General features: G+C 31.4%; 2 protein-coding genes across 2 annotated transcripts; one reads left to right on the top strand and one right to left on the bottom strand.

Moving 5' to 3' along the window:
* On the bottom strand, positions 1-23,130 carry HELRODRAFT_108181 (hypothetical protein; the record flags this gene model as incomplete). The annotated part of the gene is made up of 17 exons (XM_009030861.1): positions 22,963-23,130; positions 22,532-22,738; positions 22,099-22,179; positions 21,618-21,800; positions 21,346-21,435; positions 21,199-21,254; positions 19,418-19,486; positions 18,572-18,713; positions 18,129-18,214; positions 17,622-17,743; positions 17,328-17,442; positions 16,540-16,635; positions 8,537-8,595; positions 8,341-8,448; positions 2,519-2,643; positions 1,115-1,209; positions 1-91 (listed from the first exon to the last, which is right to left on the bottom strand). Exons 1-17 carry the CDS (start codon positions 23,053-23,055, stop codon positions 1-3), a joined length of 1,818 nt encoding a protein of 605 aa, XP_009029109.1. The 5' UTR covers positions 23,056-23,130.
* A 1,567-nt stretch (positions 23,131-24,697) lies between these two features.
* On the top strand, positions 24,698-26,094 carry HELRODRAFT_164928 (hypothetical protein; the record flags this gene model as incomplete). Its single annotated transcript, XM_009030860.1, has 3 exons — positions 24,698-25,002; positions 25,371-25,572; positions 25,624-26,094. 3 exons carry the CDS (start codon positions 24,698-24,700, stop codon positions 26,092-26,094), a joined length of 978 nt encoding a protein of 325 aa, XP_009029108.1.
* Positions 26,095-26,857: the final 763 nt, after the last annotated feature.

The following is a 26,857-nucleotide window of genomic DNA, read 5'->3' as shown; positions in this document are numbered from 1 at the left end:
TTAATTGAAAAGTATAGATGCAGGGTCTTCGTTCTCTAGTTGGGCTATGTGGCGAAGTATGTCTTTCTTTGTTATTATGCCGAGCAAGCGACTGCAAAATTAGATTCAAAATATTTATTAAACGAAAGCTCACAAATTGTTACACGCTTATTAATACAAACTGTGTTTGTATTAAATAAAAAAATGTTCCGGTAGCAAATTCCAGAATATCAGATTCGGAGATTTTTGCAGGAGTCGGAATTTTTTGAGGGACCGGAGTCGGATTTTTTCATCCGACTCTGGAAAATGTTATGAATTTGAAAAAAAAAATTTTTTATTCTGAAAATTTTTTTAAGATCGTGTTTTTAAAGATATGCTGTATCGATAAGCGACATTTTTAACATTGAAAACTAACTTGAATAAAATGACAATTTTTTTACCAGTATGTTTTAAAACACAAGTAAAAAGTAATTTTACTAAAAAAAGCAATTACCTTGAACAATTTTAAGTGTTTTTATAAATTTTTATAATTTATCGGTGATAATAAGGTAAAATCATGATGCAAAAGTTGAAAAAATTTTCAGTGAGTGGAACCCAGAGTCAGGAGTCAGAGATTTTTGCCCGGAGTCAGAAAAGCCGGAGTCGGAATTTTTCAAGAGGTCGGAGTTGGATATTTTTTCATCGAAGTCAGATAAAAAATATCTGACTACTCAAAAAAATTTAGACTCCGGCTCCGGGTAAAAATATCCGGCTCATACTCACGGTTCCGAGTCTAAAAAATTTTATTTTAACTTTTGCATCACAATCTTACTTAAATATCACTACTAAATAAAAAATACTTTAAAAAACATTTAATATCGGTCAACGTAATTGTTTTTCTTAGTAAAATAACTCAATAATTATGCTTCAAAACATACCGAAAGAAAATTATGTGATTTTGTTCACATAATAGCATTTATTTTAAGTATCAAACATGATTGCAATCGCTAGACATATTCATCATCTTAAAAAAAACACGATCATAAAAACGTTTTTAGAATAAAAAAAATTGTTTTCAAATTTTTAAAATTTTCACCGAAAAATTCCAAATCCGTCAAAAATATAGTGGCATATAAAAACGTCAAAAATAATGTACCCGTTTCTAGTGACTAATGTTTGTCTCAGACCAAGTTTCCTGAACATATCAATGACTGTTTCCATGGGTGTCTGGTCTGTTATGGTTACTGGCGCCTGAAAACAAAATATAAATAAATTTTAAATATTGCCTACCTAGGTTGCCTTACTTAGGTCAATCAGTTCTCATGAATCAGCAATCACTCAGTCGTTCAGATCTCAAAAGCCTACCTCTCTATTATTTTCAATCACTACGAACTATTTAAAACCACGAAATAGATAAAAACTATGAACACAAATAACATTGAACTAGAAAAAACTTTTTGCAGATATCTTGGCACATTAATCTATCAAAGTAAATTTGAATATGTTGATTTCAAATTTTGAACTTTAATTTACTAATATAACACGTAAAATATTTATTATTCATACAAAACTTTCACTCAAAAGATATTTTTACATGAGTTTTAAATATAAACATAAACATGACTTTAAATACTAAAATAACAATATTTATATGATAAATAAAAATCAATTCGAAATCTTAGGTAAAAATTAGTTAGACATATTTATGGAGTAAATTTCTTGGCTGTGTATTTTCTCTTTCTCTTGTATTGACGAGTTGACAAATCACGTTGAATGGTCCAACAATAGTCTGCCAACATTGCTTCACCCTTTCGACCCAGATAGCGTGACTCCATCACCGAAATGTCCTGGTGGAAGAGCTTGTCATGTTTGTCACTTACTTTACTTAGATTTTCTGGGAAGAGGTCTAGGAGTCGAATAAATGAATTTTCAGAGCTATGTTACAATCAAGATCTTTGTAGGCACTAATGCATTTTTGTACCACATCCACAAAGTTGGCACTTTTCTTATTTCCAAGAAAATGAAACGACCCACGCCTCTTTTTCAGTTTGGCTAAGAATATCTTCAAAATGTTCCTCCGTCATCATTTTTCTTATTTGTGGGCATACGAATACACCTATTTGTATAACTTTGCATAAATGAATTGACATTCTTATATATTATATATATATTGATAAAAAATTCTTATGAAGTTTATATAAACATATATAGGGGGTTATAAAAAATACACTCATAGTAACAAACAAGACATTTAATAAAATGATCATGTATTAGCCCACAGTCTTCAAGCAAACTAAATATATAAATTTAACAATATCTAGGCAATTTGACCTGATAGAGCGAAACGGTTTTCAAATTTGAATTCAGCATGAAAATCTGCTTAAGAAACAATCTATGACATTTAAGATATCTACAACTTGTTTTTTAGTGTAATTAAAATCATTTTAATAACAATGTTTTTGATTAATTATCATTAAATCACAAAAATTCTTAATAAATATTATCTATATAACAATCCTTAAATAATAAATTCTGAAGTCACCATTTGATGTAGACTAACCATATCGACAATCTTCCTCAACTTCAGGGGTTCAGGCCCCCCCAACTTGCTTCCAGTGACCACAGTGTTGGAAAAGTAAACTAACGACTTGCTCACAATTCCTTCGTTCATCTTTCTAGCGTTGCCTAGTTTGAACATTGACTTAATTTCATCATAAGTGGTATCACGACTAAATATTTTTATTATTAACTATAAACATTTAAAATATTTAAAATTTTTGTTAATAAGTGTCACGGTTTGAACCGTCGTGACATCAATAGTAAGCGGGCGATATGAGCTCACTGATTGTTTGTGGCTTGTGGCCGTCACATGATATGGGTGCACTGACTGAGTAAACTCGGTCAAAGCTGTCTGGAAAGCGAGAGAAATAGGCTGTTTCGTTTGAGAATAAACTTTTGCAATTTTTTTGGATTAATAATATATTTTTGTGTTAGATTCGACAAATTATGAAGTTTAAATAAATCAAATAATCGATTCAGTTACTCATGCATCTCATTTGGTAACAGAAGTGAGGTGTTTAGTCAGTTAAATCAAAAATAAAGTTTATTGGATAGGTTAATATTGCTTGTCTGAATTAGTTAGTTATGTACGTTGATAGCGAGGTTGTGGTCAATTAAATCGAATGCCTTGCTTAGATCTATAAAAACGCCTAAGCTAAGCTTCCTAGAATCATAATTATTTAGGAGAGTCCCATACAGCATAGCAATAGCCTTCTCAGTTGATGACTTGGGAACGAAGCCAAATAGATTTCCATTAATCATTCTGTGTTTAGATATGTAAGACCACATTCTATCAAACATTAGTTTTTCAAAAATTTTTGAAAATACTGATAGAATCGATATGGGTCTGTAGTTACCATATTGATTGCAATCACCACCCTTGAAAATAGGTAGTACCTTTGCCAATTTCAGTCTATTAGGGAACTGGCCAACGAGGATTGATTTGTTGAATAAAGTGGCAATTGAACCAGCTATGGGGTAAATAGTACCCTTTAATAATTTTGTGGATAAAAGATCACTGTCAAAACAGTTTTTTAGTTTTAGTCTATTAACAATCATTATCACCTCATCAGGCGATGCATCGGTTGAGAAGAATGATGGAAAATCATGATCCATCATCTTTTTTGTCATCATTCATATTAATAAAAACATTATGAACAGCATTCATTTACACCATAGTTTATATCAACATTCACATCATTATTGGTAGCAGGAAGCAGTCATAAATCACCATTTTTAGTCTCGTTATCAATTGCTCGCTTATTTTGTTTAAAGACTCATTCACGTACCAGAATATCCTTCGGCATTATATCAGGGTCAGTCATCTTGTTACTGTTAATTGCCTCAACACAGACTCTGAAGCTAGAGGCATCATCATCATCCTTGTTAGAGGCTTTATCCACAGATTTGTCCTTGCCAACCAAAACAGGATAGCAATTTATCACCTTTATTCCGTTTGTTGATAGGAAATCCATGATATCACTTCTATTACAGGCCTTGAGGTTGCTCATCAAGAACACCTTTTTTTTGACAAGGTTTTTATTGGCCTGCAATCTGCAGCCTTCATTAATCTTATTACCAATTATTATTAATCTTATTTTTAATGGCGATTTCTTTCTGGATTTAAATTTTTTTGGTTTATCTGAAGCAATGACACAAATATAAGAACCAATACTATTCACTAATTGAGTTATTTCTTCAAGATGAGCATTTAGACTACGGTAGTTAATATGCATTACAATTAACTGATATATATATATATATATATATATATATATATATACATACATACATACATACATACATACATATACACAACTTTGTATGAATTCTACAGAAGTGTTAGCATTAACCAATTTAAAGTTCGTCTTTTCAAATTTTCTTATTAGAATTTTCTAGAAATTGTGTAATTTATTAAAACATAGAACTATTATCCTAATTCATTCTGCAAATAGGCGTATTTCAATTTTTTCACAAATCATCTTTAGTGTAGCTTTGGTTTATATAGCTTCTTAGACAAAGGAAAGGTAGTAAATTAATTGGTGACATTTTCTTCATCTTCTTAGTTCATCTTTTTTCTAAAAATGACACCGTTGTACAATGAACAGGAAGTATAGAAGTAGTATATATATTATTGCAAAACATAACCAATTCCCTATTATTAATATACATAAACTTATATAAAGCTTATATAAAGCCGGTCGGATAGATATATAGTTTGATTAGTTGCTGTTTTGTGGATTATTATTTATTACTTAGGGTGATGCAAAAAAAATTAAATTGTGAATTTTTCATGGGGCACCATCCAAAAATGTTCCAATATATGAAATAATAAATCATGTACTTGCAGCTATCCTGATTCCCATATTTCAGCTGTGGCTTTGAACAAATTTCTGAGACACCTCTGGTATTTACCAGAAGAACTTGTTGCGTTGGCCTTTTTCGATGAAGTACCACTTGACATAAAACAGAAAATGGTGAGAAGTTTGAACACAAAAGTTTGGCTCGGTGAAAAGAGCAACTATTGATCAATTTATGATACAATTCAAAGAACTTGATGATTTTGTTTCACATAACACCTATCGTTTTTTCGCAATTACTGGACTTTCATTTGAATTTTTGACCAGTGATCCAGATTGTTGGGAGACCAATAAAACCTTCAAAGAAGCAAAAGCTGAACTACCGTCTCTCAGAGTTGTAAATGACATAGCAGAACGTGGAGTAGCTCTTATGGAAGAGTACAATAAACTTCACACAAACGATAAAGAACAGAAACGGTATCTGCTGATAGTTGTGGAGCCGTATAGACAAAACTATCCAGATAGAAACAAGTCAACATTGATGCAGTTAAACCAGGATTTTAACTATTAATTATTTGTAAACTTTTTATTAAACAAGTGAAATAACTATAGATTTGTTTAACTGGTAATGAATATGCTGATTTTTTCATTTTTTGTTATTCGTTAAAACTGAACATGACGGTAGCGACCTCTTAATATTGTGCTAAAATTTAAAATTTGTACTAATTTTTTTTTATACATAGGATCATTTTTGAGGGGTGCCCAAATTTTAATTCAAAAAATAATAGTTTAATATATTGTTTTGCATCACCCTATATATATATATATATATATATATATTTTTTACAATATTCTATAAATTCTGCCGAATGTTTGGCGTTAATATGTTTGTAGTTCGTTTCTTCGATTTTTCTCACTAAAGTTTTTTGGTGAACGTTTAGTTTATTAAAATTCAAAATAAACTTATTTTTCGAATACTTGGAACTTTTTTTGTATCATTGAGAACATCATTGAGTTTTTCATGGTAATCGGCTCGGTCGATAATGACATATTGTGCAGATTTATCTGCGCGTCTTATTACGATATCTTTATTCTCCCTAAGTTGCTTCGCCGCATCCTTCATCTCCTCAGCTTACTTTGAAAACAACCTCGTGTTTTCTTGGCTTCAGCTTGAAGCTCAATGGCAACAGAGGGGTTGACGCTTAATTTACTTTGACGTTCAGCGTCGCTTATAGACATCATTAGCTTTTCAATCTCAATGATTTTCTCAATTTTGTTAGGTTTTTTCAGATAATGGCAATTCAATCCCAGGTTTAAGAACACTTTTTGTTTGTCTGTAAGGATGTGGTGGCTAAGATTGATGAATCTATCTTTTATAATATTGTTATTTCCTTTGGTTATCAGGTTGGCCAGTTTTTTATGAAGTTTTAGTTTTGATGATTGCATATATGCATTTATAAATTCTTTCCGGCATAAGTTTAGTTCATTCTTGACAATGCAATCAACATCACAGTGATCCCATTGAAAAATATAGGGTGATGCAAAACAATATGTTAAACTATTATTTTTTGAATTAAAATTTGGGCACCCCTCAAAAATGATCCTATGTATAGAACAAAATTAGTACAAATTTTAAATTTTTGGACAATATTAAGAGGTCGCTACCGTCATGTTCAGTTTTAACGAATAACAAAAAAAGTTTAGTTCATTCTTGACAATGCAATCAACATCACAGTGATCCCAAGTTCGAAAAATAAGTTTATTTTGAATTTTAATAAACTAAACGTTCACCAAAAAACTTCACCAAAAATCGAAAAAACGAACTACAAACATATTAACGCCAAGCATTCGGTAGAATTTATAGAATATTGTAAAAATTATGGTCTATTACCAACATATATATATATATATATATATATATATATATATATATAAATATATATATATATATATATATATATTGGATTAAAACTGTCGGAAAGGCAAACATTGATGAAAATCACAGAATATTCCGCGTTAGCTTCCTGTTTAGTTTTTCGATTTTTCTAACGGTTGATCATAAATCATTCTCAAGTTTTTTGAGTTCAAAACCAAAATTTTTATTTATTTTATGCATGATAGAACAAAAAAGCTTTTTTCATTCAAAGTTGGATTATTGCAATGTTTTGTTCTGGGGCACTGCAAATAAAATGACTACTCAGATGCAGTCAATACAGAATCGGGCTGCAAAGATTGTAATGGCTGCATCAAAGTTTGAACACGTTACTCCAATTTTGCGTGAATTGCATTGGCTATCAGTTAAGAAAAGAGTTGTATTCAGAATTGCTGTTGTAGTTTATAAATACAAGAAAGGCTTGGCTCCCAAATACCTTCAAGATAAAATTGTTCAGACGGATATTCAAATGTAACGACTTACTGGAAGTTGACTTGGCTCGATTAATTTACCTAAAACAACTATCAAACTAATCAAATCAAGATATTTTTGACCAAATAAGGACAAGCAAATAAGAACATAATCAAAAAAATGTTTAAACTATCAAGAAAATAAAACTCATCGACACACAAAATCTACAGTATCATCCTTCAATTTAATGTTCGCACGATTCGAGACTGTTCGATTAGATATTGAAGATCCGTTATCTCGTTGAACAAGAAAGTGAATCCAATATTTATTTATTTGTATCGACAGCGAATCCAATATTTATTTATTTGTATCGACAGCGTAACTAGTTGGATTGGAGCAGCTCCAATGTCAACCCTTGCTACAACTTTTTTAAATATTTGAATGGCTCGATATGGTGTACCTCTTTATGTTGAAACAGTTCGGAGTATACAATTTGAAAGTGAATTATTCCAGGAATTATTGTTATGACTAATTGGTTTTTATCGTTCGAATCAAATTTATTTTTTTATATTACTACTTCTTTGATCATATCAGTATCCAAATTGAACCATCCACTAACATTGTTCATTCATAAAACTAAAAAACTTGCTTAACAGCTTTTGCTAAATATTGGCCTGTAACAAAGAACACCAATATATATTTTGAATTTGTTCAATTTTATTTACATTTCAATTCCTTAATAAAAAATTGAATTGTTGATATTATTGAATCGAAATTTTGATTTTTCAAAACAACTTTGACTTCTTTGAAATTTTTTATTCATTTTTTAATTTTTTTATTTAATATATTATCAGCGTCTTTATTGAAAATCTGTAAACGATGGTGATTTGGATATTAGAGATGGTTTTGGATATCAGAATATTACTTCTAATTAAGAAAACGGTGCCTTCATTCATGACCGGTTATCGAACTAATGCATTAAAGATCATGATAATTTATTGCTTGCACTGTTCGCCTTTTTTTTCTAAATTTTACTTTGGTCGTTAAGTTACCTAATAAAATGCGTTTTTTATTTGCATGACCTGAGTTCTGCGTTTAATAAAGAGCGTGTTAACCAAATATACTAATTTAAAAACTTAAATATTTATTATTTTAAGGGTGGCCATGAACACAACTAACCAATGGCAATGATGAGATCTCTCCTCAGCACAAAACCAACAAGAAATTGTGATTCTCGAGATACAATGACTGGGAAGCCATTGTGGTCCGTATCTCTCAATATTGTTTCTAAGTGTGTACGCGTTTCGTTGTTATAAATTCTTTAATGATAAAAAAATATATTAATTTAAAATGCAAAAAAGGAAATGAGTGATACCAATATCTCCAACAGTCATGGAGTCTTGTGTCACCGTGCACAGATGATGATCGTGTCCTCTGAAATTTCAATCCAATATTACACCTCGTATGATATTTAAAGCAAAACATGAAAGATGTATATATAAGGGTTGCATCGGAGCTTAGCTCCGGCTCTGACCGAATATCCAGCCTTTTTTCACTATCCCGGAATATTCGACTGGATATCATGGAGGATAGTTAATGATCATATTCAAAAACTGGGCATAATCTGTCATTTAATAAATATCCCATATATGTGAATTATCGTATGGGGTATTGCGCAATTTTTTTACATCTTGTAGGTCCATTCGGTATCTACGTTTTAAGTTATTAGTCAAAACATTCGAAATGATTAATTTGATTGTAAATAACGATCATATTTTATTTTATTCAAACGCTTTTTGGAACAATACAAAATATTGTGGCTGTTGAAACAAATCATCCAATTTTGTATTATTTATTAAAATTTTAATTTAATTACGATGACAAATTTATCAAAAACTATTTGATAAATTTATCAAAAACATTTGATAAAAAATTAAGTTTTATGGTGCAATCTAATGATTGTACAATAAAGTTAAGGAAAAAACTGATAACTCTGTCTTGTTCAGTATGTAAAGACATTATCGTAAACATCTGGTCCTATCTAACAAAATTTTGACCATCATTGAGAAAATTAGAAAAATTCCGTGCACATGTGACCATTGTAAAAATATGAACGTTTCCGGCAGCATCTCTCCACTAACTCAACGTATTGATGTATGAGCAATGATTTAACTAGAAAAATTATCAATATTAAAGGTCGACTATATCTCCTAAAAGCTAATTTAAATATTTTCCTAACAAAGTTATAAAAATTAACAAGTCAACTGAGTCTTTGAAAAGTGATTTCAGCAAACTGAGTGCTTGCTTATTTGAAAGCAGAAGTTTCTGGTAATTTTGTTCATGACAAATCGGCAAAAAATATCTTGTCTTCTGATGACGTCAAATGATTTTGTTTCGGTTGACTCTCGTAGTAAACATTAAAATGCAGACAAAATTACTCATGAGATGTCAAAATATAAAAAGGTTACAATTGGTTCTCGCCAATCAAAAGATTCACTTATCGAAGCCAGTAGAATCATAGTAAATAAATTTTTTACCATGTTAACAATGTCGGCAGATATAAGGCTGGTGACATAATCAAATATCTACAGTAATTAAACATAAATGTCATTTCGTGCCTCGCTGCTTTCAAGAAAATGGGGAATAAAAACAAACCGGATCTCAGCCATCTACTTATTTTCGTATTTGTGTGGATGCCATTGCAGACAAAAACTGCTCAGTTGTGTGATTCTCATCATCAATGCCAACTGTCAGAAAAAGCAATCCGTGCAAAAAGAGATGTAAGGAAATGTGAAAAGAAATATTTTATCACATTTGCAAAAGGACAAGGATGCCTATGATTCTGCAAAACAACTCGCTCGAAAAGAAATATTAAAATCAAAAGCTGCATTGTTGCTGAAAGAACTCAATAGTTCAACCAATTCAAGATGTCTTTGGCGACACCTCAACAAACAACTATTACACCAAAAACACATTGACAACAATATCAACATCAACCAATCACATATTACCGAAACATTAAATAAATTTTTCATCGATAAAATAAAAAAGATTCATGACAACATCAATACTCAACTTTCTCGTACCCTAGCATTAACAAACCATCAACATCAACTTCAAGTTCATTTAAAAAATTTTAGCCAGTAAATCCTTCAGAAGTATCAGAGATTATCAAAAACACCTGCAAAAAAACTTCACCTCTGAATCCCGATCCTAGCCAAGTTTTGATAAATTGCAGTGAGATATTGTCAAAAGCAATTTTTCAAATAGTTAATCTTTTTAGTGGATCTTTTTCCAAACAAACTTAAACTAGCACAAATTACTCCAATGTTGAAACATACCAGCAATTAAAAGAAATTAACAAAATTGACAACATTCGAATCAAGCCACACATTCTCATTACAATAAGCAATCAGGTGAAAACACTCAGCATCATACTAGATTCAAGGCTAAGTTTCGATAAGTAATTTAAAATTTCTAAAATAACATTCAAGACACTTTCAACATCACAGCCAATTTACTTAAGAAATCTAATCGCCATCAAAGAATCCAACAGAAACTTGCATTCATCCAAAGTACCTACAATAGTCAAATAACATGTGTCAACCAACAGACTTTCATACAAATTCTTTTAAAGAAGCAAAATTTACAAATGTCAAAAATTCAGGCTGCAGCAGCAAGAATAATTCATGTGTCATTATGATCAATGTTGATTCACTACCAAATAAGTTTCTGTAAATTATGTTAACGTTACCATTGGAAATTTTTTTTTACAAAGATTAGAGGTTACATCGGATTTAACTTCAAAATTTTCAGCAAATGTTATCAGAATTCAATTTGAATGATTACTCAAGTAATTTTTCTGGTTTTACTGATGCCAACAAAAGAGGCTTATTAATGTTATTGTTTTACAAATAATCATTAACGCAAAACATCCTATTCCTTCATAGGAGTCCAAAATCTAATGATGATAATGAGTTTTTGTTAACATTGATAAATGGTGTGATGGCATTATCTGGTTATTTCCTGATGTTTCGAGATTTCAATTTTTTCGATTGAATGGGATACATCGTTCAACTGCGAGAGTAAAAATGACAAAGTTGAAAACAAATTTTTGGATATCTTGGAAGACAGACTTTTGCATTGGCATATAAATTCTCCAATAAGATTCAAAAGTGGTCAGACATCAAATATTTTGGACCTTAAGATTTTCAATCTCAAAAATTTATGGTGCACGTATGTATATAATTTATATGATTCTTTGGTGTGCGATAATATCAATTAAATTTTTCATGATAATTTTTTATAAAAATTTGTTTTTTTTTTTTGGTATAGTAGAGTTGTATTCCCCAGCGAAAACGGTTATTTGTATTTAACATTAGTATTTAATTAAGAATACATACTAAACTAAGTGCACGGCTAGAGGCGTTGAGAGGGTAGTACCACAACGGTTCGTGCATCCGCTGTAGGATACACGCCAGTCACTTGTTGTTGGGTGTTGTCATTTTTCTGTGTTTGTCTGATTGATTGTTCTCGCACTTGAGAGTGTATATTTTATATATAAATTATATATCTAAGATGGAAGGGGAGGAAAAGAGAGAAAAAGAGTAATTGATAATTAGGATAGCTAATAAGGATAAGAGTCTCTGCTGTGAGTGTAATAAGGTTTGTACAGCTGATAATTTATGCTGCATTACATGTAGGGTTTTCTGCCACCCCAAATGTGGTGGAATAACAGAAGATTTATTTTAAAAAATGCAAAATATCCAATTTTATATGGAGTTGTAGTAATTGTTTGAGTGTGAGTACAAGTGATTTGGAATATGCTAGAAGTTTTGGTGACATTAAAGAAAAACAAGAGGCGATGGATGCAAAATTAACAGCCTTACAGGAGTGGTACAATAAATTATTAGAAACCATCAAGGGTATGAATGTTTCAATTAAAAATACAGAAACTAATTCAGGTAGTATTAAGCTAATGGAAAAAAAAAATAATTAAGACTTGGGGAATTTTAAAAATGATTGGGTTAATGCAGTAGGCAAAGAGATTTTTAAAAAAGTAAAAGTGGTAAATAAAGAAGTACAGTCTGTGTGCAAAAATATAGAAAAAACTAATGGAAATATTAAAACCAGATGTGGTGAACAAGATAGAGCAAATAATATTATAATTTTTGGTATATGTGAAAATAAGGAAGAGACTGCTGAGATAAACAGATTGAATGATAAAAAAAAATATTGTCTTTTTGCTCGGTTCTTTTAGATGGTCATGTTACTGAGTGTGATAACAAAATATTACAGGTTAAAGAGCTCTGGAGATAGGTTAAAGCCTGTTTTAATTAAATTCAATGATAGAAGTAAAAAAATTTGATAATAGAGAATTTGTGTAAGATAAAGTACTTAAAAACTGAGTTTACTAAAATAGGAGTATCCCATGATTTGAATAAAGAACAAAGGGAAGAGAGGAAAAAGCTTGTAGAGGAAACAAAAGAAAAACAGAATAATATATATACAGGGTATGGGGCTTGCCTGGAAGTATGAGGTTAGTAAAGATAGAAAGAAGGGGAAAAAGTTCAGACACAAATTAGGTAATAAGAATGATTGTTTTGATAAGGTTAGATTAAGCAACGGAAATAAGGACAGAGAAAAACAGAATAATATATATACAGGGTATGGGGCTTGCCTGGAAGTATGAGGTTAGTAAAGATAGAAAGAAGGGGAAAAAGTTCAGACACAAATTAGGCAATAAGAATGATTGTTTTGATAAGGTTAGATTAAGCAACGGAAATAAAGACAGAAAGTGTAAATTAGGTGTTCTCTATTCTAATGTAGACTCTATTTGAATAAGATGGGTTAGATATTTAGTTGACTCGATGTATAAGAAGATGCATATTTTGATATTTGTGGAGACAAACCAAAAGAACTTGACAGGTAGTTATCGACTGGAGAAATTTCAAATTAAAGGGTTCAGGTTGTATAGCTGTAATTTTAAAAAGGCTGGATTTATACATATTTTCTGTTATGTTAAAGACACACTCTCCTCAGTTATTGTTGATTTTGAAAGCAAATTTGAAAAACATATTGCAGTTCGCTTGTTGAATTTTAAAGAGGAAATTTCATTCTTAGCAGTATACCGAAGCCCAAACTCCTGTTTGAAGAATAATGATGAACTCCGAAATTTAATAAAGATATTTATAGGCAATGGTGGTAATAAATTTATAATTGGTGATTTTAACATCCCTACAATAAACTGGGAGTCGATGTCTGTTAGTGGAGGTTTAAAGTCGCTTCAGTGGAAGTTTATAGATTGTGTAAATTATTGTTTTTTGGTTCAGTTCATTGATGCCCCAACAAGATATAGGAATGGACAGAAACAGAATATTTTAGATCTGCTATTAGCACAACAAAAAAGTTTAATACAAGATATCGAATATAATTCGCCTGTGGGTAAAAGTAAAAGGATCATCTGATGTTGAGTTTTTCTTTGATGGTGAATACAGAGGTAATCACACATTTAAAAAAAATAAAATGTTTGAATACAAAACAGGAAACTATTGTCTTATGAATCAATTTATTTCTGCAAATGTATCGATGCCTAAAATAGACAATTCAATAAAAGGTGATGTGGATAAGCAGATTGTGTTAGATGAGATTTTGGATAGGTTTGTTATGGTTATTAACATGGCTGTGAATAAATATGTGCCACTTAAGACTGAAATTTTAACTAAGAAAAACTATTCAGTTAAGTTACCAACTTATTTATTAAAGTTAATAAAGAAAAAAAATTGTATATGGAAAGATGGTAAGAAGAAAGGAATTGTGACTAATCAACAGGAAATGGCAGATAAGTTGGCTGACATTTTTTCATCAGTTTATGAGACAGTGGATGATCTGCGTGATGAACCCTATCAGGCTGTTTCGAAATCTGAGCTCATTGGATCAAAAATGAACGAAATAACTTTTGAACCTACAGTTGTCTATGACAAATTAAAAAATTTGAATGTTAACAAATCGTCAGGTCCAGATAATCTACATGGAAAGATTTTATTCGAATGTAAAGAGTCTGTTTGTAATTATTTGTCTGCTCTATATGGTATATCATATCAATGAGGAGTCATACCTAGTATATGGAAGGAAAATGTTGTAACAGCTATCTATAAAAAGGGTGATAAAAAAGATGCAAGAAATTATAGACCAGTGGCATTGACCAGTGTTATTTGTAAACTGATGGAATCGGTCATTAAGGATGATTTGATGTTGTATTTAACTGATAATGATTTGATTGACCCTAGACAATATGGTTTTGTAAAAGGTAAATCAACGGTAATGCAACTCTTGAAACTTCTGGATGATTAGACTAAGGCACTAGACGATGGCTACAGGATTGATGTTGTGTACAAGGATTTTGAGAAGGCTTTTGATAGAGTGTCACATGGTATTTTAATTGAAAAAATGAAAGAGTTCAGATTGAATGATAGATTGATTACTTGGGTTAACAGTTATTTAAGTGGAAGAACATTCAGAGTGAGATTGAATGATAAATTGTCTAGATGTTGTACAGTGTTAAGTGGGGTTCCTCAAGGGAGTGTGCTGGGTCCTATATTATTTCTTTCATTTGTTAATGATGTGTTTAATTTGTATAAAGATGCAAAAGGTCCAGCATTGTATATGTATGCAGATGATGCAAAATTGTACAGAATTGTTAGCTCAGATGATGATAGAATAGTATTACAAAATGGGTTAAATGGCTTGACTAGTTGTGCAAAAAGTAATGTAAAATTAAATGAAAAAAAATGTGTGGTAATGAAATATGGGTATAACATACCTGAAAATAATTTTCAATATAAAATTGGTCATCATACATTGGATAATGTCGATCGTATTAAGGACTTGGGTGTAATATTTGATAATTCATTAAAATTTGTTGATCATATTCAAAACAATGTTAAAAAAGCTAATTCTTTGTTAGGTTTAATAATTAGAAATTTTAAAGGTGTTAGTGATCATATTTTTATAATGCTTTATAAATCATTAGTCAGATCTAATCTAGAGTATGCAGCTTGTGTTTGGTATCCGTGGACAGTACAGGAAACAGAGGCGATAGAAAGGGTCCAGAAAAGAGCAACAAAGTCGATCAAGACCTGCGAGCATTTGAAATATGAAGATCGTCTAAAATTTTTGAGCTTGCCAACACTGAACTACAGACGCATTAGAGGGGATCTCATCATGATGTATAACTTGTTTAGAGGTAAAGATCAACGTGACCTCCCAGTAATGATGAAAGCTGGTGGACGAACAAGAGGACACGAAATGAAATTGACTGCTCTTCCATTCCATAAAAACTTGAGGAAACAATACTTTATCATTAGATCAATTTATATCTGGAATAATTTGGGTGTTGATGTTGTGAATGCTGATAATGTGAATGATTTAAAAAAAAAGTTGGATACTTATCTTATGAATGCCAGATTTATGCATGATTGGAGGACAAATGATACTTGATGTGACATTGGCTATTTGTGAGACTGGGATATATTCAATTTTTTTTTTATCAGTATATATCGATATTATCGTCAATTTATTAATAAGGATATGTGATTAATTTGTTTATATTTGTTTTTTTTATTATCATTTTTTACAAGATTTAATACATTATTTGACTTGTAAGAACATTAATTATTTTATTCAGTATAGACTCATAGGTTTTTTTAATTTATTGTTTTAAAATTATCTTAGTTTTGAGAAGGCACAGGGACGTTTCGTCTTCGCCTTTGTTTAACGTAATAATAATAATAATAATAATAATAATAATAATAATCATGTGCTTGAATATATGCATGTTGTTTATATGTAAGCATGCTTATTTGAATGTGATTGTTTGCGTATATTAAGTTTTGTGTTTACAACATCAATGCATAAAATATGTGCAGACGTTTCAGCATGCTTAATATTAAATGCAGAAACTGAAGTTAACTTTTCAAGAGCTTCATTTTATAAATTCTCCGAGCACTGGGTATACACGGCACACAGCCCGTTTCCACGCTGCAACACAACACTTGTTATTAAATGCCCATCAACTTTAATTCATCACAATTAGTAATGGAGTTTAAACAACAAGGTGGAGATAAAATAAACATAATATAACATAGGCAGCTGATTTGGAACTTTAGTGAAATGCTCATCAAACCTTGAAAGACTATTTAAAAGACACGGTCGGTCATAAAAAGTCTTATCCGGTGCACCCCTGATACACATCATCATCACATAAACTATAAATATAAATAAAGAAAAATATATATATATATATCTATACATATGCATAATATAAATAGATAATAAACAAAATACACACATCATCATATGAATTATCATAATGAAAACCTTGGTTTCATGACATCAAGCGCAAGTGTTGTGTGCGTGAATTCTTCTTTGCAATCCAGGTAAGGATATCCATTCAGGTGAATGTGTGCATCGTATCTACATGATGCCATCAAATGGCATTATCAGATTTATTTGTGTTGGTTGCATCAATAATTTGTTGCGTCATGCAGTTGTTGTGTGAAGATATCGTTTAGAAACATCAGTTGTATCACGTTGTTGTTGTATCATAATGTTGTTGAACCATGTTGTTTTTGAATTATGTTGTTGTAACGGGATGTAGATTTTAATGAATTATTTGGAAGATTTATAGGGAATAGTGAGTTTTTTCATGAATCAAAGAAAAAAAGCTAAACAAATAAAATTGCATGGATGGTTTAAAGAAGTTGAATTGTTTCTCATAAATGTTGAAAGATATGAATAAGCAAATTCGTTAATCTATAACAAGTCCTAGAGTCAAGTAATGAATGAAATTAAAATATGGTGAACCATAGAGTGAAAGGTTAGAATTAATTGGATAAATAAACTTTAAAATGTGTTGCATAAACTCCGAAGGTTGAAAACACTATTTAACAAAATTAAACGCAGGCATAGATAGCAGATTTCATAGATTATTTTTCTTTCTAATATTATTAAAATTTACTATTCAGCATTTCTATATTATGTCGATTTTAATTAATTTTCAAACGGTGATCAAAGCTATTAATTTTCAATCAACTGTAAACTGGTTTGCAACATCAAAACATTGAGTGAATTTGCTGGTGAATAAGATTACGTTATGAAAAGGATACATTCCCTCCTTGTGCAGGGAGTCGCCGACCCACTTTGCCGTCATCGCAGCTGCCATTAGTGGAACGATGTACTGCAAGCCACCAGTCAACTCAAACATTATAACCACCAGCGACACTGAATTCGATTAAAGGTTGAATCATTGATTAACAAACATTTCTTTAAATTTGTAAAATTGTAAGGCATCAATTAACTTTTTGTAACAAACCTACAAACACATACGAGCCGACGTACCCACGCATACATATACATACTAACATATAAATTCAAATAAACTAGCAAAAAAAAGAAGGTACCAGTCATCCTAGTAACTCCTCCAAGAGCTGCACAAGCTCCGACCATGGCGTAGAGGCCAGGAGTGACGCATGTGTGTCCGCTCGTGCACATCTCTTTGAATATATAGTGATCCTGGTTCGCACTGAGGAATGTTCGTTCACAAAAATTAAAACCGTAATATTCACGGTACTTTCATAACCAATGAACAAATTACTTTTTACTCTCCACCAAATTGGAACGTATTTGTAATAATTACAGTAAGTTTCAAGTAAGTTGTTATTACAAACAGGTTTTTTCTAATAAAGTCATCCACGCTCAAACAGTAATGCGTCAGTTGCCACATAAATGAATTGTTTAAAATGAATAAACTCGATGCATTTTTAATACACAACATTGTTTTACAAAAACATAAGATGTACAATTGTACATGTTTGCCTGTTTATTTGGTATCTTATGGACATATTATGTACATAGATAAACTAATCAAATGTTAGGTAACGTGAAACCAAATAACATAAGAAACTAACAAAGCCAACTGCTCGACTCCCATGCCGACCAATCGACCGGCAATTGCCCCAATGGCCATGCTTGGAATGAACAATCCTGCTGGAACCTTCAAAAACATTTAAACGCGCACAATCGAAACAATTCTACATTATAACAAACAAAAATCATTTACACTACAGCTGAATTTAATTTAAATAAAACGTTACTTTTGAGGAGCACAGGTTCAACAAAAATATAAAACCGTTTAGCATACACGTTAATATCATCAAACCAACTTTTAACAGAAAAGAACTGTGCATAGTAATGAAGTAATTAGAAATTTATAAAATATCCTATTTCAAATGAGTTAATAAACGAATTGTGCCTCTTAACTTGATCATTGAAATCATATCTTAAATAACATCTTTACTAGCGGCCAATATAAAATGAAACAAACGTAAACAATAATTAAAAGATGAGTTACTTTGATTCCGAACGTGAAAACCGTGACGACCATCTTGAAAATGAGGGCGAGTGTAAGATGCCACATGGCCTCCACAGCGTAGTCCCCCAGAGGAGCACTCACGATGTCCGTGTTCACATCTGTCACGTTTCGTCTGTAATCGCTGTTCAGTTGTTAGTTTTCAAGTTTCCCACACTTTATAATTCGTGAATTATTTCATTTTATAGCACTGACGAATAGGATACAAATATTTCTTTCATGGAACGCAGCTACAACGGCAGAGCTGCTTGCATGGCATGCCACGCTTACTTGCTTCCAAATATTTTACCATGCGACGTCTGGTTAAAAGCATATAAAGTGGATCGAAGCAGGCCAGCAAGCATCTGCTTGCCGACACCATAGTGAGCTGGCTCGGTAGGGCATCAAACACTTTTGTAATATTCAAAACAGAATCGAACAACTTTTACAAAGTTTACACTGTCTTCCCATTATGGGAAATTATTGCCTTCAGTCATGTTGACTGAATTTTCTTCTTGCAGTAGGACTAGTTTTTTTTTATCACAAAAATCGAGATGACTGTTTTATTGAAAAACCAACACATCAATCAGATGTTACAAAAAACATTTTAATTAAAAATCTTTATAAATCAAACGTTGATGAATCTAATTATATTATTATAATTCAGATTATATCTAATTATATTAATTATATTATAACTGATATCCCAACAAATTTAAAAATAAAAATTTAAAAAAATGCTAACTAATAAGCAGACATATATGAAAATATTAACGACAAACAACGGAAAATGTGCAGAGACATTAAATTTTTTTGAATCTTCAGTATAAAATAAAACAATCGACTAACCACAAAGCCGTTTCATCTTCAGGTCTGCACATGCTCACGAGCATCTTGATCAAAGCGCTGGTGTTCATCCTAAAAATTGGAAAGACATCACAAGATAGAAACAAAATTCTATTTCTCTAAAGCAATAAATTTTTGGCCGCGTGGTATTTGACGCCAAAAGTGCGCAAAAATTACAAAAACATTTAACAAGTCATGCGTGATTTGCCAGGCTTTCAACTTTGTATTTCAGAAAACAGAAAAACTTAATTCTTAGTAATTACTACAGTTTAAGAATTTTGTTATTTACATTCTCTACCATTCTTTGACTTTAAGATATGTTGAAAACAATAATTAAAACAAAACTTCAGTTTAAAGTGTATAGAAAATATACATATTTCTCTCTTTTTTATGTCATTTAGCATTTTTATGTACATTTTCTGCTGGGAAAATGGAAAATTGAAGTTCGCACACTTTTTTTATTACTTTATGTTATGCTATTGTTGTAACCCTTGAAACGCTCGTTACTACCAACGTTATAACTTTAAAGATTTCTATATTTCCAACACCAGTGTTGTAGCTTCCAACGATCGTGTTGGTTATTCCGTAGGTTCAACATTTCCGATAGATGAACACAACTGCTTCAAAAGCAAAGTTTGTTGTATGTTTATTTGAATGCCAACAGTAATAAAAACACTAAAGTAATCCACGTAACTACATAAATTACAATTACAACTTCGCTTCAAACCTCGCTGGAAACTTCTCTCTCGCAGGACCTTAATAGCCTTTACGGTAGATTTTTACAATCAAAAGATTCGTTATCTCTTTACAATCGTCTGTCTATGGTTTACAATATAAAAATTAAAAATATAGCAAAGATAACAACAATTAAGATAACAAATAATATAGCGCAATTTGATTATTCCAGCGGTTATAACATTATGATATATTTGTGACGTTACATTCGAACATTTAAACCTTTAATCTAGCAAATGTAAAATGAATAATGAACTGATCTACGTAAACATTTTCAATACATAAGAACGTGCATAGCCCAGTCTTTAAGTTTTGTGTTTTTGCTTTTCATATAAAATTTTATTCTGGATCCATCATTTATTATTAATAAATTTACGTGGCATATATAATTCACACAAAATATGATTTAAAAAAATGTTAGAGTTAGAATTGTAATTAGAACCTTGAAAGAAATTTGTAAACATGTACAGTGAATATTGAAAAATTTTTAAAGATGAGTGATTCCTGATCAGGATTGATGGAGAAGTTGCTGGAATCAAAGAAATAAAGCATAAGAGTCTTGCTAGCTTTCCTTGTGGACTGAAAAATTGAATGCGGGTTATTTGTCGAACTTTCGGTTTTTTCTTTTAAGGAATGTCTTGGAATGTTTTTAAAATAGTTTTGAAACAGTTTGCAATAGTTTTAGTTGAATGGCGTTAAGTTTAAAATGGTTTTACTTGGTATTAGTTTCGGCATTGACATTTTTGGCCAAAATTCTGTCTATTGAACGTTTCGTAGTTAACTGTAAAGTCTATAAAGTTCTGATCATCTTAAATTTTCCTTAAATTGTGTACATTATGGTAAATTATAGTTACGGTACAAAAATGGCAAAGATGCTGGAAAGGCTAGTGACTACTGATTTTGGTGAGGATAAAGAATCAGACTGTCAATGCTGAAGATATTCCCATTATGTTACAATCTGGACAGTTTGCTCTCAGCATCACAGAATCAATTCTACGGAGTATAAATGTCAACCATTTTTTGTCAATAAAAATTTCAAAAAATCTAACCTAGTATATTTGTTGGGGTAAGCAATGATGGCTGTGATCAAGGTGACAACTAACACCTGTTTAAATTTTATAATGCCTAACAGTAATCCTAAACATAATAAGGATAAATTATCATTATTATCATCATCATATCTGATTTCAATTTACTTCAGTTATATTGTATTTGCCCAGTATTGAAGTCTTCCTGTAATGACACCACTTGATGTTTGCGCGGATGAAAATCGTTCCCCAAATGCCCTGCAATCAATTAAATGTAACCATTTCTATCACTTTCAATATCCTCATTAATCAAATTTTGTATTTTGCTGAAAAGTTCTGAACAAACATTATCAATAATATAAAAAACAATATAACAAAAACAACATCAAAACTTCTTTGATAAAAATCACAAAAATCTGCCAAAAAGCATCCAGACTTACTCCAAATACTCCGAGCAAAATAAACGCGGCCAGCTCGATGAGGTACCAAGGGTTGTGGTACTCGATGTAGAAAAGTACCAAGTGATCATTTCCGAATGGATTGAAGGAACGAAGAACGAATGCAGCTGCCAGTGCGCAAAAGAAAGATCTCCACAAAGTCTTCAATGGAAAGTAATAACTTACCTGGAATCGTTTATATTAAACTTACAACATTTATACTCATTCCAATAAACAATGCTATTTCTTTTAAGCTACAATCCCAGTTCAAATATTACTTTGCTAATAAGAAATTATGCAAATATCATGAGTTGCAAACAACCAATATTACTTTTTGTAAGACAACACACAAACACATATAAATAATTGTTTATTTTTGAAATGACATAATTCATAAACATACACATATACAATACCCACAACCGTTTATCTTTTAAAAAAGATACACAGAAACACACACACAAAACCACAAAATGACATGTACCTCTTCTAAACTGAAGAGCACACCACCAATTGGAGCACCGAATGCCACACTGACTCCTGCTGCAGCTGCAGCTGAGAGGATCTAGGGGGAGTTGATGAGGATAGGATGATAGACAGATGAAAATGTGGTTGAAAGGATGGATGTGAAAAAATTTAGTGTTGTAAAAGTTCAAAGATACTATCTTTGACGTAGTGCAATAGAATTTAATATTGAGACAAACATTGTGCATATACCGTGATATCTTACCAAAACTACGCTAAAAAATATAAAACAGTTGTGAACAATAAATGTCAAAACAATAGCTTCAAACATAAATTTTTAAATATAAATTAAATATAAAATTATTAAGAAAATAAACAAATAATAAATAAAAATATGAGTAAGCTAAAATCTTGACAAGAAAAAAAGAAGAAAAGATAAAATAAAAACTGACTTCTCGTTTCTTAGCTTCATTCTTATCATACTTGGGGAATAGATGAGAGAGGATATTGCCACAGCAGCCAGCAATGTGCACGAAGGGTCCCTCCTTGCCGAGACTTAGACCAGCTGACACGGAAAACATCATACCAATTGATTTTATAATTAGCGTCCACTTGCCGAGGTAGCCTCTTATTATGAAGCCACTTAATATCGTCTTTATCTGGTGTGCACAGAAGTTGGTTGCAAAATGTTATAATAACAACTACATAATTTAATCATTTCTGAAATGTTAATTTATATTTTATTGAAGAAATACCAATTTCCATTCAATTAGATCATATGCAAATGTGGTAGCTGAGTAATCATTGTTATCTGAATGTACAGAACAAAAAAAACTATTCTATTGGACATATTATCATTATAATTTATCACCACCAAAATTACCTCCGGAATACCAGATCCACATGCATAAGGAGCAAATACTTTGACAAGCATGGCAGCCAGGAGTGCAAATATGAGAGCCCACACGATATACATGAAGTATGATAGGATGTACACTCCAGCTCCTTCTTTTGCGACAACACCAAACAACTCTGGCCACTTTTTCCACTGTATGTAAGCGTGTTTGTATGTATGTGTGTGTTTGCGTGTGTGTGTGTGTGACTCATCATTTCGTAAGAAACTGAACTCTTTGTGAAACTCAATTACAAAAATTCAATATAAAAAAAACAATAATTTGTAGAATAACCAATTGATGGCAAAAAATTTTAAACTGTTTTCAACGAATAAATTAACAATCGTTAAGACCACTTCAACATTATTACAAAATTTAATTAAAAGAAAATGTTGTTTTCCTTCTATACATCAAACATCACTGTCCGGCTAAATAACTGCCATCCCATCATACAAAATGATCCAAACTGTACAGTTTGAAAATTTTCACAAAATTTACTGTATTCCAAGACTTTTAACATCCCACCTAAGTCAGCAAAAATTTAAATAAAAAATGGAAGGATGATCAAACAAGTCTTTTTGAAAATAACATACTCTATAAAGTTAGAACAAGGCTTAAGTTAGTCTTTTGATTATTATAAACAAAATGAAAATAATGGTCATACAATACCAATCCATTTTCAAACAAACCAGAAGATATAAAAGCATCTTCCAAAATGTATGGCAAAAGAATTGAAAGAGTCTAAAGCTATCGAAAAGAAAACAACCTACATTGTGGGCAAAGTTGGTTCATGAAATAAAGATGTTATCAAAAATAACCTGAAATCAAATGACGTAACCTTCACAAATTGCTTTCAGATGTGGCACAAAAGAAACTCTGTTAACTCTGATCGATCACTGATCAAAATTTAGCAACCGAGTCAGCAGCATTTAAAATCATTTTACCAGTCAAGGAACTTTCAAAACTTACGAATCCTAACATATGGCCAAAATACACATTTCTACCTGAGTCAGATTTTCTCAGAACAAAAACGTAAAAATTACAGAGCTCAAGAATACGCTAAAAACCATCAACAGGAACCGTAGCGACACCAATTAATTAATTCCAAAATTTGATAATCGATATTTTTTGATATTTTGAGTTCAATCTCATTTTTTCAAAACAATTTTTCTTCATCAGACTTATAATGATAATGTCATTTATTCTGCGCCTATGCATAGCGTCAGAGACGATTCTAAATTTCTGCTGCCACTAAAAATATATACTTGTAGCTTTTATAATAAGATGTGTCTTTACAAATGTTGATTGATCAATTCAAAAAATATTTAATTTAATAGCAATAATGAGACATGGTTGAATGAGGTGTCAGCTGAGTTAATTAAATTAGAAAATTTCGACTTTGTTTTTAAAAATAGAACTACTGGCAATAGAAGTGAAGTTGGCGTGTTCATCAGGAATGACTTGGATTTCAATGTGTGTGATGATAGAGTGGATGATTTTTGAGTGTGTGAACGTTTTTTGCAGTGTGTATGTATGTTGCTGTTTTTACTAACATTATGATGTTTTTTTGGAAATGTTTGAGAAATTACATTTAAATAACTAATTTCTCTAAGAACTTTAGATCAAAGTAGTGAATATTTCTTAAACAATTAATTAATTTAAAGTAATAATCAGTTTTCCAAACTTTTTGGTGGACTTACTGTCTGAATTAGTGAATTGGTGAAAATGACCAAGGATAAAGGTGAAAAAGCAAATCCTAAAAGAAGAAATCAGCCTAATCCCAATGTCAACCAGAAGTCGGCTGCTGTTGGTGGTGAAGAAATATTGTGCTGTTTCTGTGGAACTGTTTATCAACCTGACGCTGGGTCATCTTGTGAGGATATTCACAAAGTTATTAAAACATGCAAAGGCATTAAGTGGTTTTGCGAGGGTTGCCAAAGATTTAAAAGTCTTTATAGGTTTCTGGGTGATAAATTCAATGCTCTGGATATCCGTCTTAGTAGTCTCGAACCCGTTGTCAATGACCTGCGGTGATTGCAGACAGATGTTTTTTTTTCGGTCTTTGGTCTAATGGCGGATGGATGTAAATAATTTTTCTCGAAAATCATTTTAAGTCGCCGAAAATTATTTTACGTTGCCGAGTTTGAATTGTGTCGTTCTCACCTTTTTAATTTAGTGAATTTGTTGAACTTTTGCTTTGAGTATTGCGAAATTGGAATAGTACGAACTAAATGTCTTCAACGGAGAGAGTAGGTGAATTACTCCAAGCAGCCGGACAGGCGTTACAACACTTGGGATGGTTGACTTGCCAACTAGTCTCAAATGATAATGATGATTCTTTAAGTGTAACCAAATGGTAAAATACTGTGATTGATATGCTGACATCTGGTATTTAAAGATTTTCTGAAGATCTTAACCAAATTTCTTCTGTCATCCAAACAACAGCATTGGCTAAAAAAGGCAAGGAAGTGAACAAGGACAATGCTATGTCGGTGTCAGGATCACAGCCGTTGCATGAATTCCCTAACCTTCCTGTGGATGGCATAGATGATCAGTCCATGAATGTCACGATGAGGAAAAAAAAACATTCGTTTGGCAAGGTCAGCTAAGAACCTTCAAGCTATGCAGAAATTGTCAAATTTCCCGTTAAGATAATTAACATACTGAGCTGTTTAAAAAATGATTTGTCTGTGCCGGAGCCCTGTACTTCAGATAAACCAAAAAAATTTAAATCCAGAAAGAAATCGCCATTAAAAATAATTGGTAATAAGATTAATGAAGGCTGCAGATTGCAGGCCAATGAATACCTTGTCAAAAAAAAGGTGTTCTTGATGAGCAACCTCAAGGCCTGTAATAGAAGTGATATCATGGATTTCCTATCAACAAACGGAATAAAGGTGATAACTTGCTATCCTGTTTTGGTTGGCAAGGACAAATCTGTGGATAAAGCCTCTAACAAGGATGATGATGATGCCTCTAGCTTCAGAGTCTGTGTTGAGGCAATTAACAGTAACAAGATGACTGACCCTGATATAATGCCGAAGGATATTCTGGTACGTGAATGGGTCTTTAAACAAAATAAGCGAGCAATTGATAACGAGACTAAAAATGGTGATTTATGACTGTTTCCTGCTACCAATAATGATGTGAATGTTGATATAAACTATGGTGTAAATGAATACATGAATGCTGTTCATAATGTTTTTATTAATATGAATGATGACAAAAAAGCAGATGTGAATGATGATATTAACCTTAATGTAAATGAATTCATGAATGCTGAACATAATAATGTTATTAAAGTGAATGATGATAAAAAAGTAGATGTGGATGATGATATTAACATCAATGTAAATGAATTCATGAATGCTGTAAATAATAATGTTATTAATATTAATGATGTCAAAAAAAACAGATGTGGATGATGATGTTAATTTTAGTGTAATTAAATTCATGAATGCTGTTATTAATGATATTAGTATGAATGATGATATGGAGACTCATGTGAATGATGATATTAACCTTAATGTGAATGAAGTCTTGAATGCTATTACTAATGATGTTATTGGTAGGAATGATGATATGGAAGCTGATGCGAATGATGTAAATGAAAACATAAATGTTGTTATTAATGATGTTATTAATGTAAATGATGTCATAAATGTTGATGTGAATGATGATATTAACTATGATGTGAATGAAGTCATGAATGATGTTAGTAATGTTATTAATGTGAGAGATGAGATCAATGCTGAGGTGAATGATGATATTAACTACAGTGTGAATGAAGTCATGAATGCTGTTATGAATGATGTTATTATTATGAGTGATGTCATGGAGGCTGATGTGATTGATGATATTAACTTTAGTGGGAATGAAGTGTTG

This window comes from Helobdella robusta (genome assembly GCF_000326865.2).
Source record: "Helobdella robusta unplaced genomic scaffold HELROscaffold_7, whole genome shotgun sequence".
Taxonomy (NCBI): domain Eukaryota; kingdom Metazoa; phylum Annelida; class Clitellata; order Rhynchobdellida; family Glossiphoniidae; genus Helobdella; species Helobdella robusta.
The sequence above is the reverse complement of the archived record's forward strand: the minus strand, read 5'-3'. Positions and strand labels throughout refer to the sequence as shown.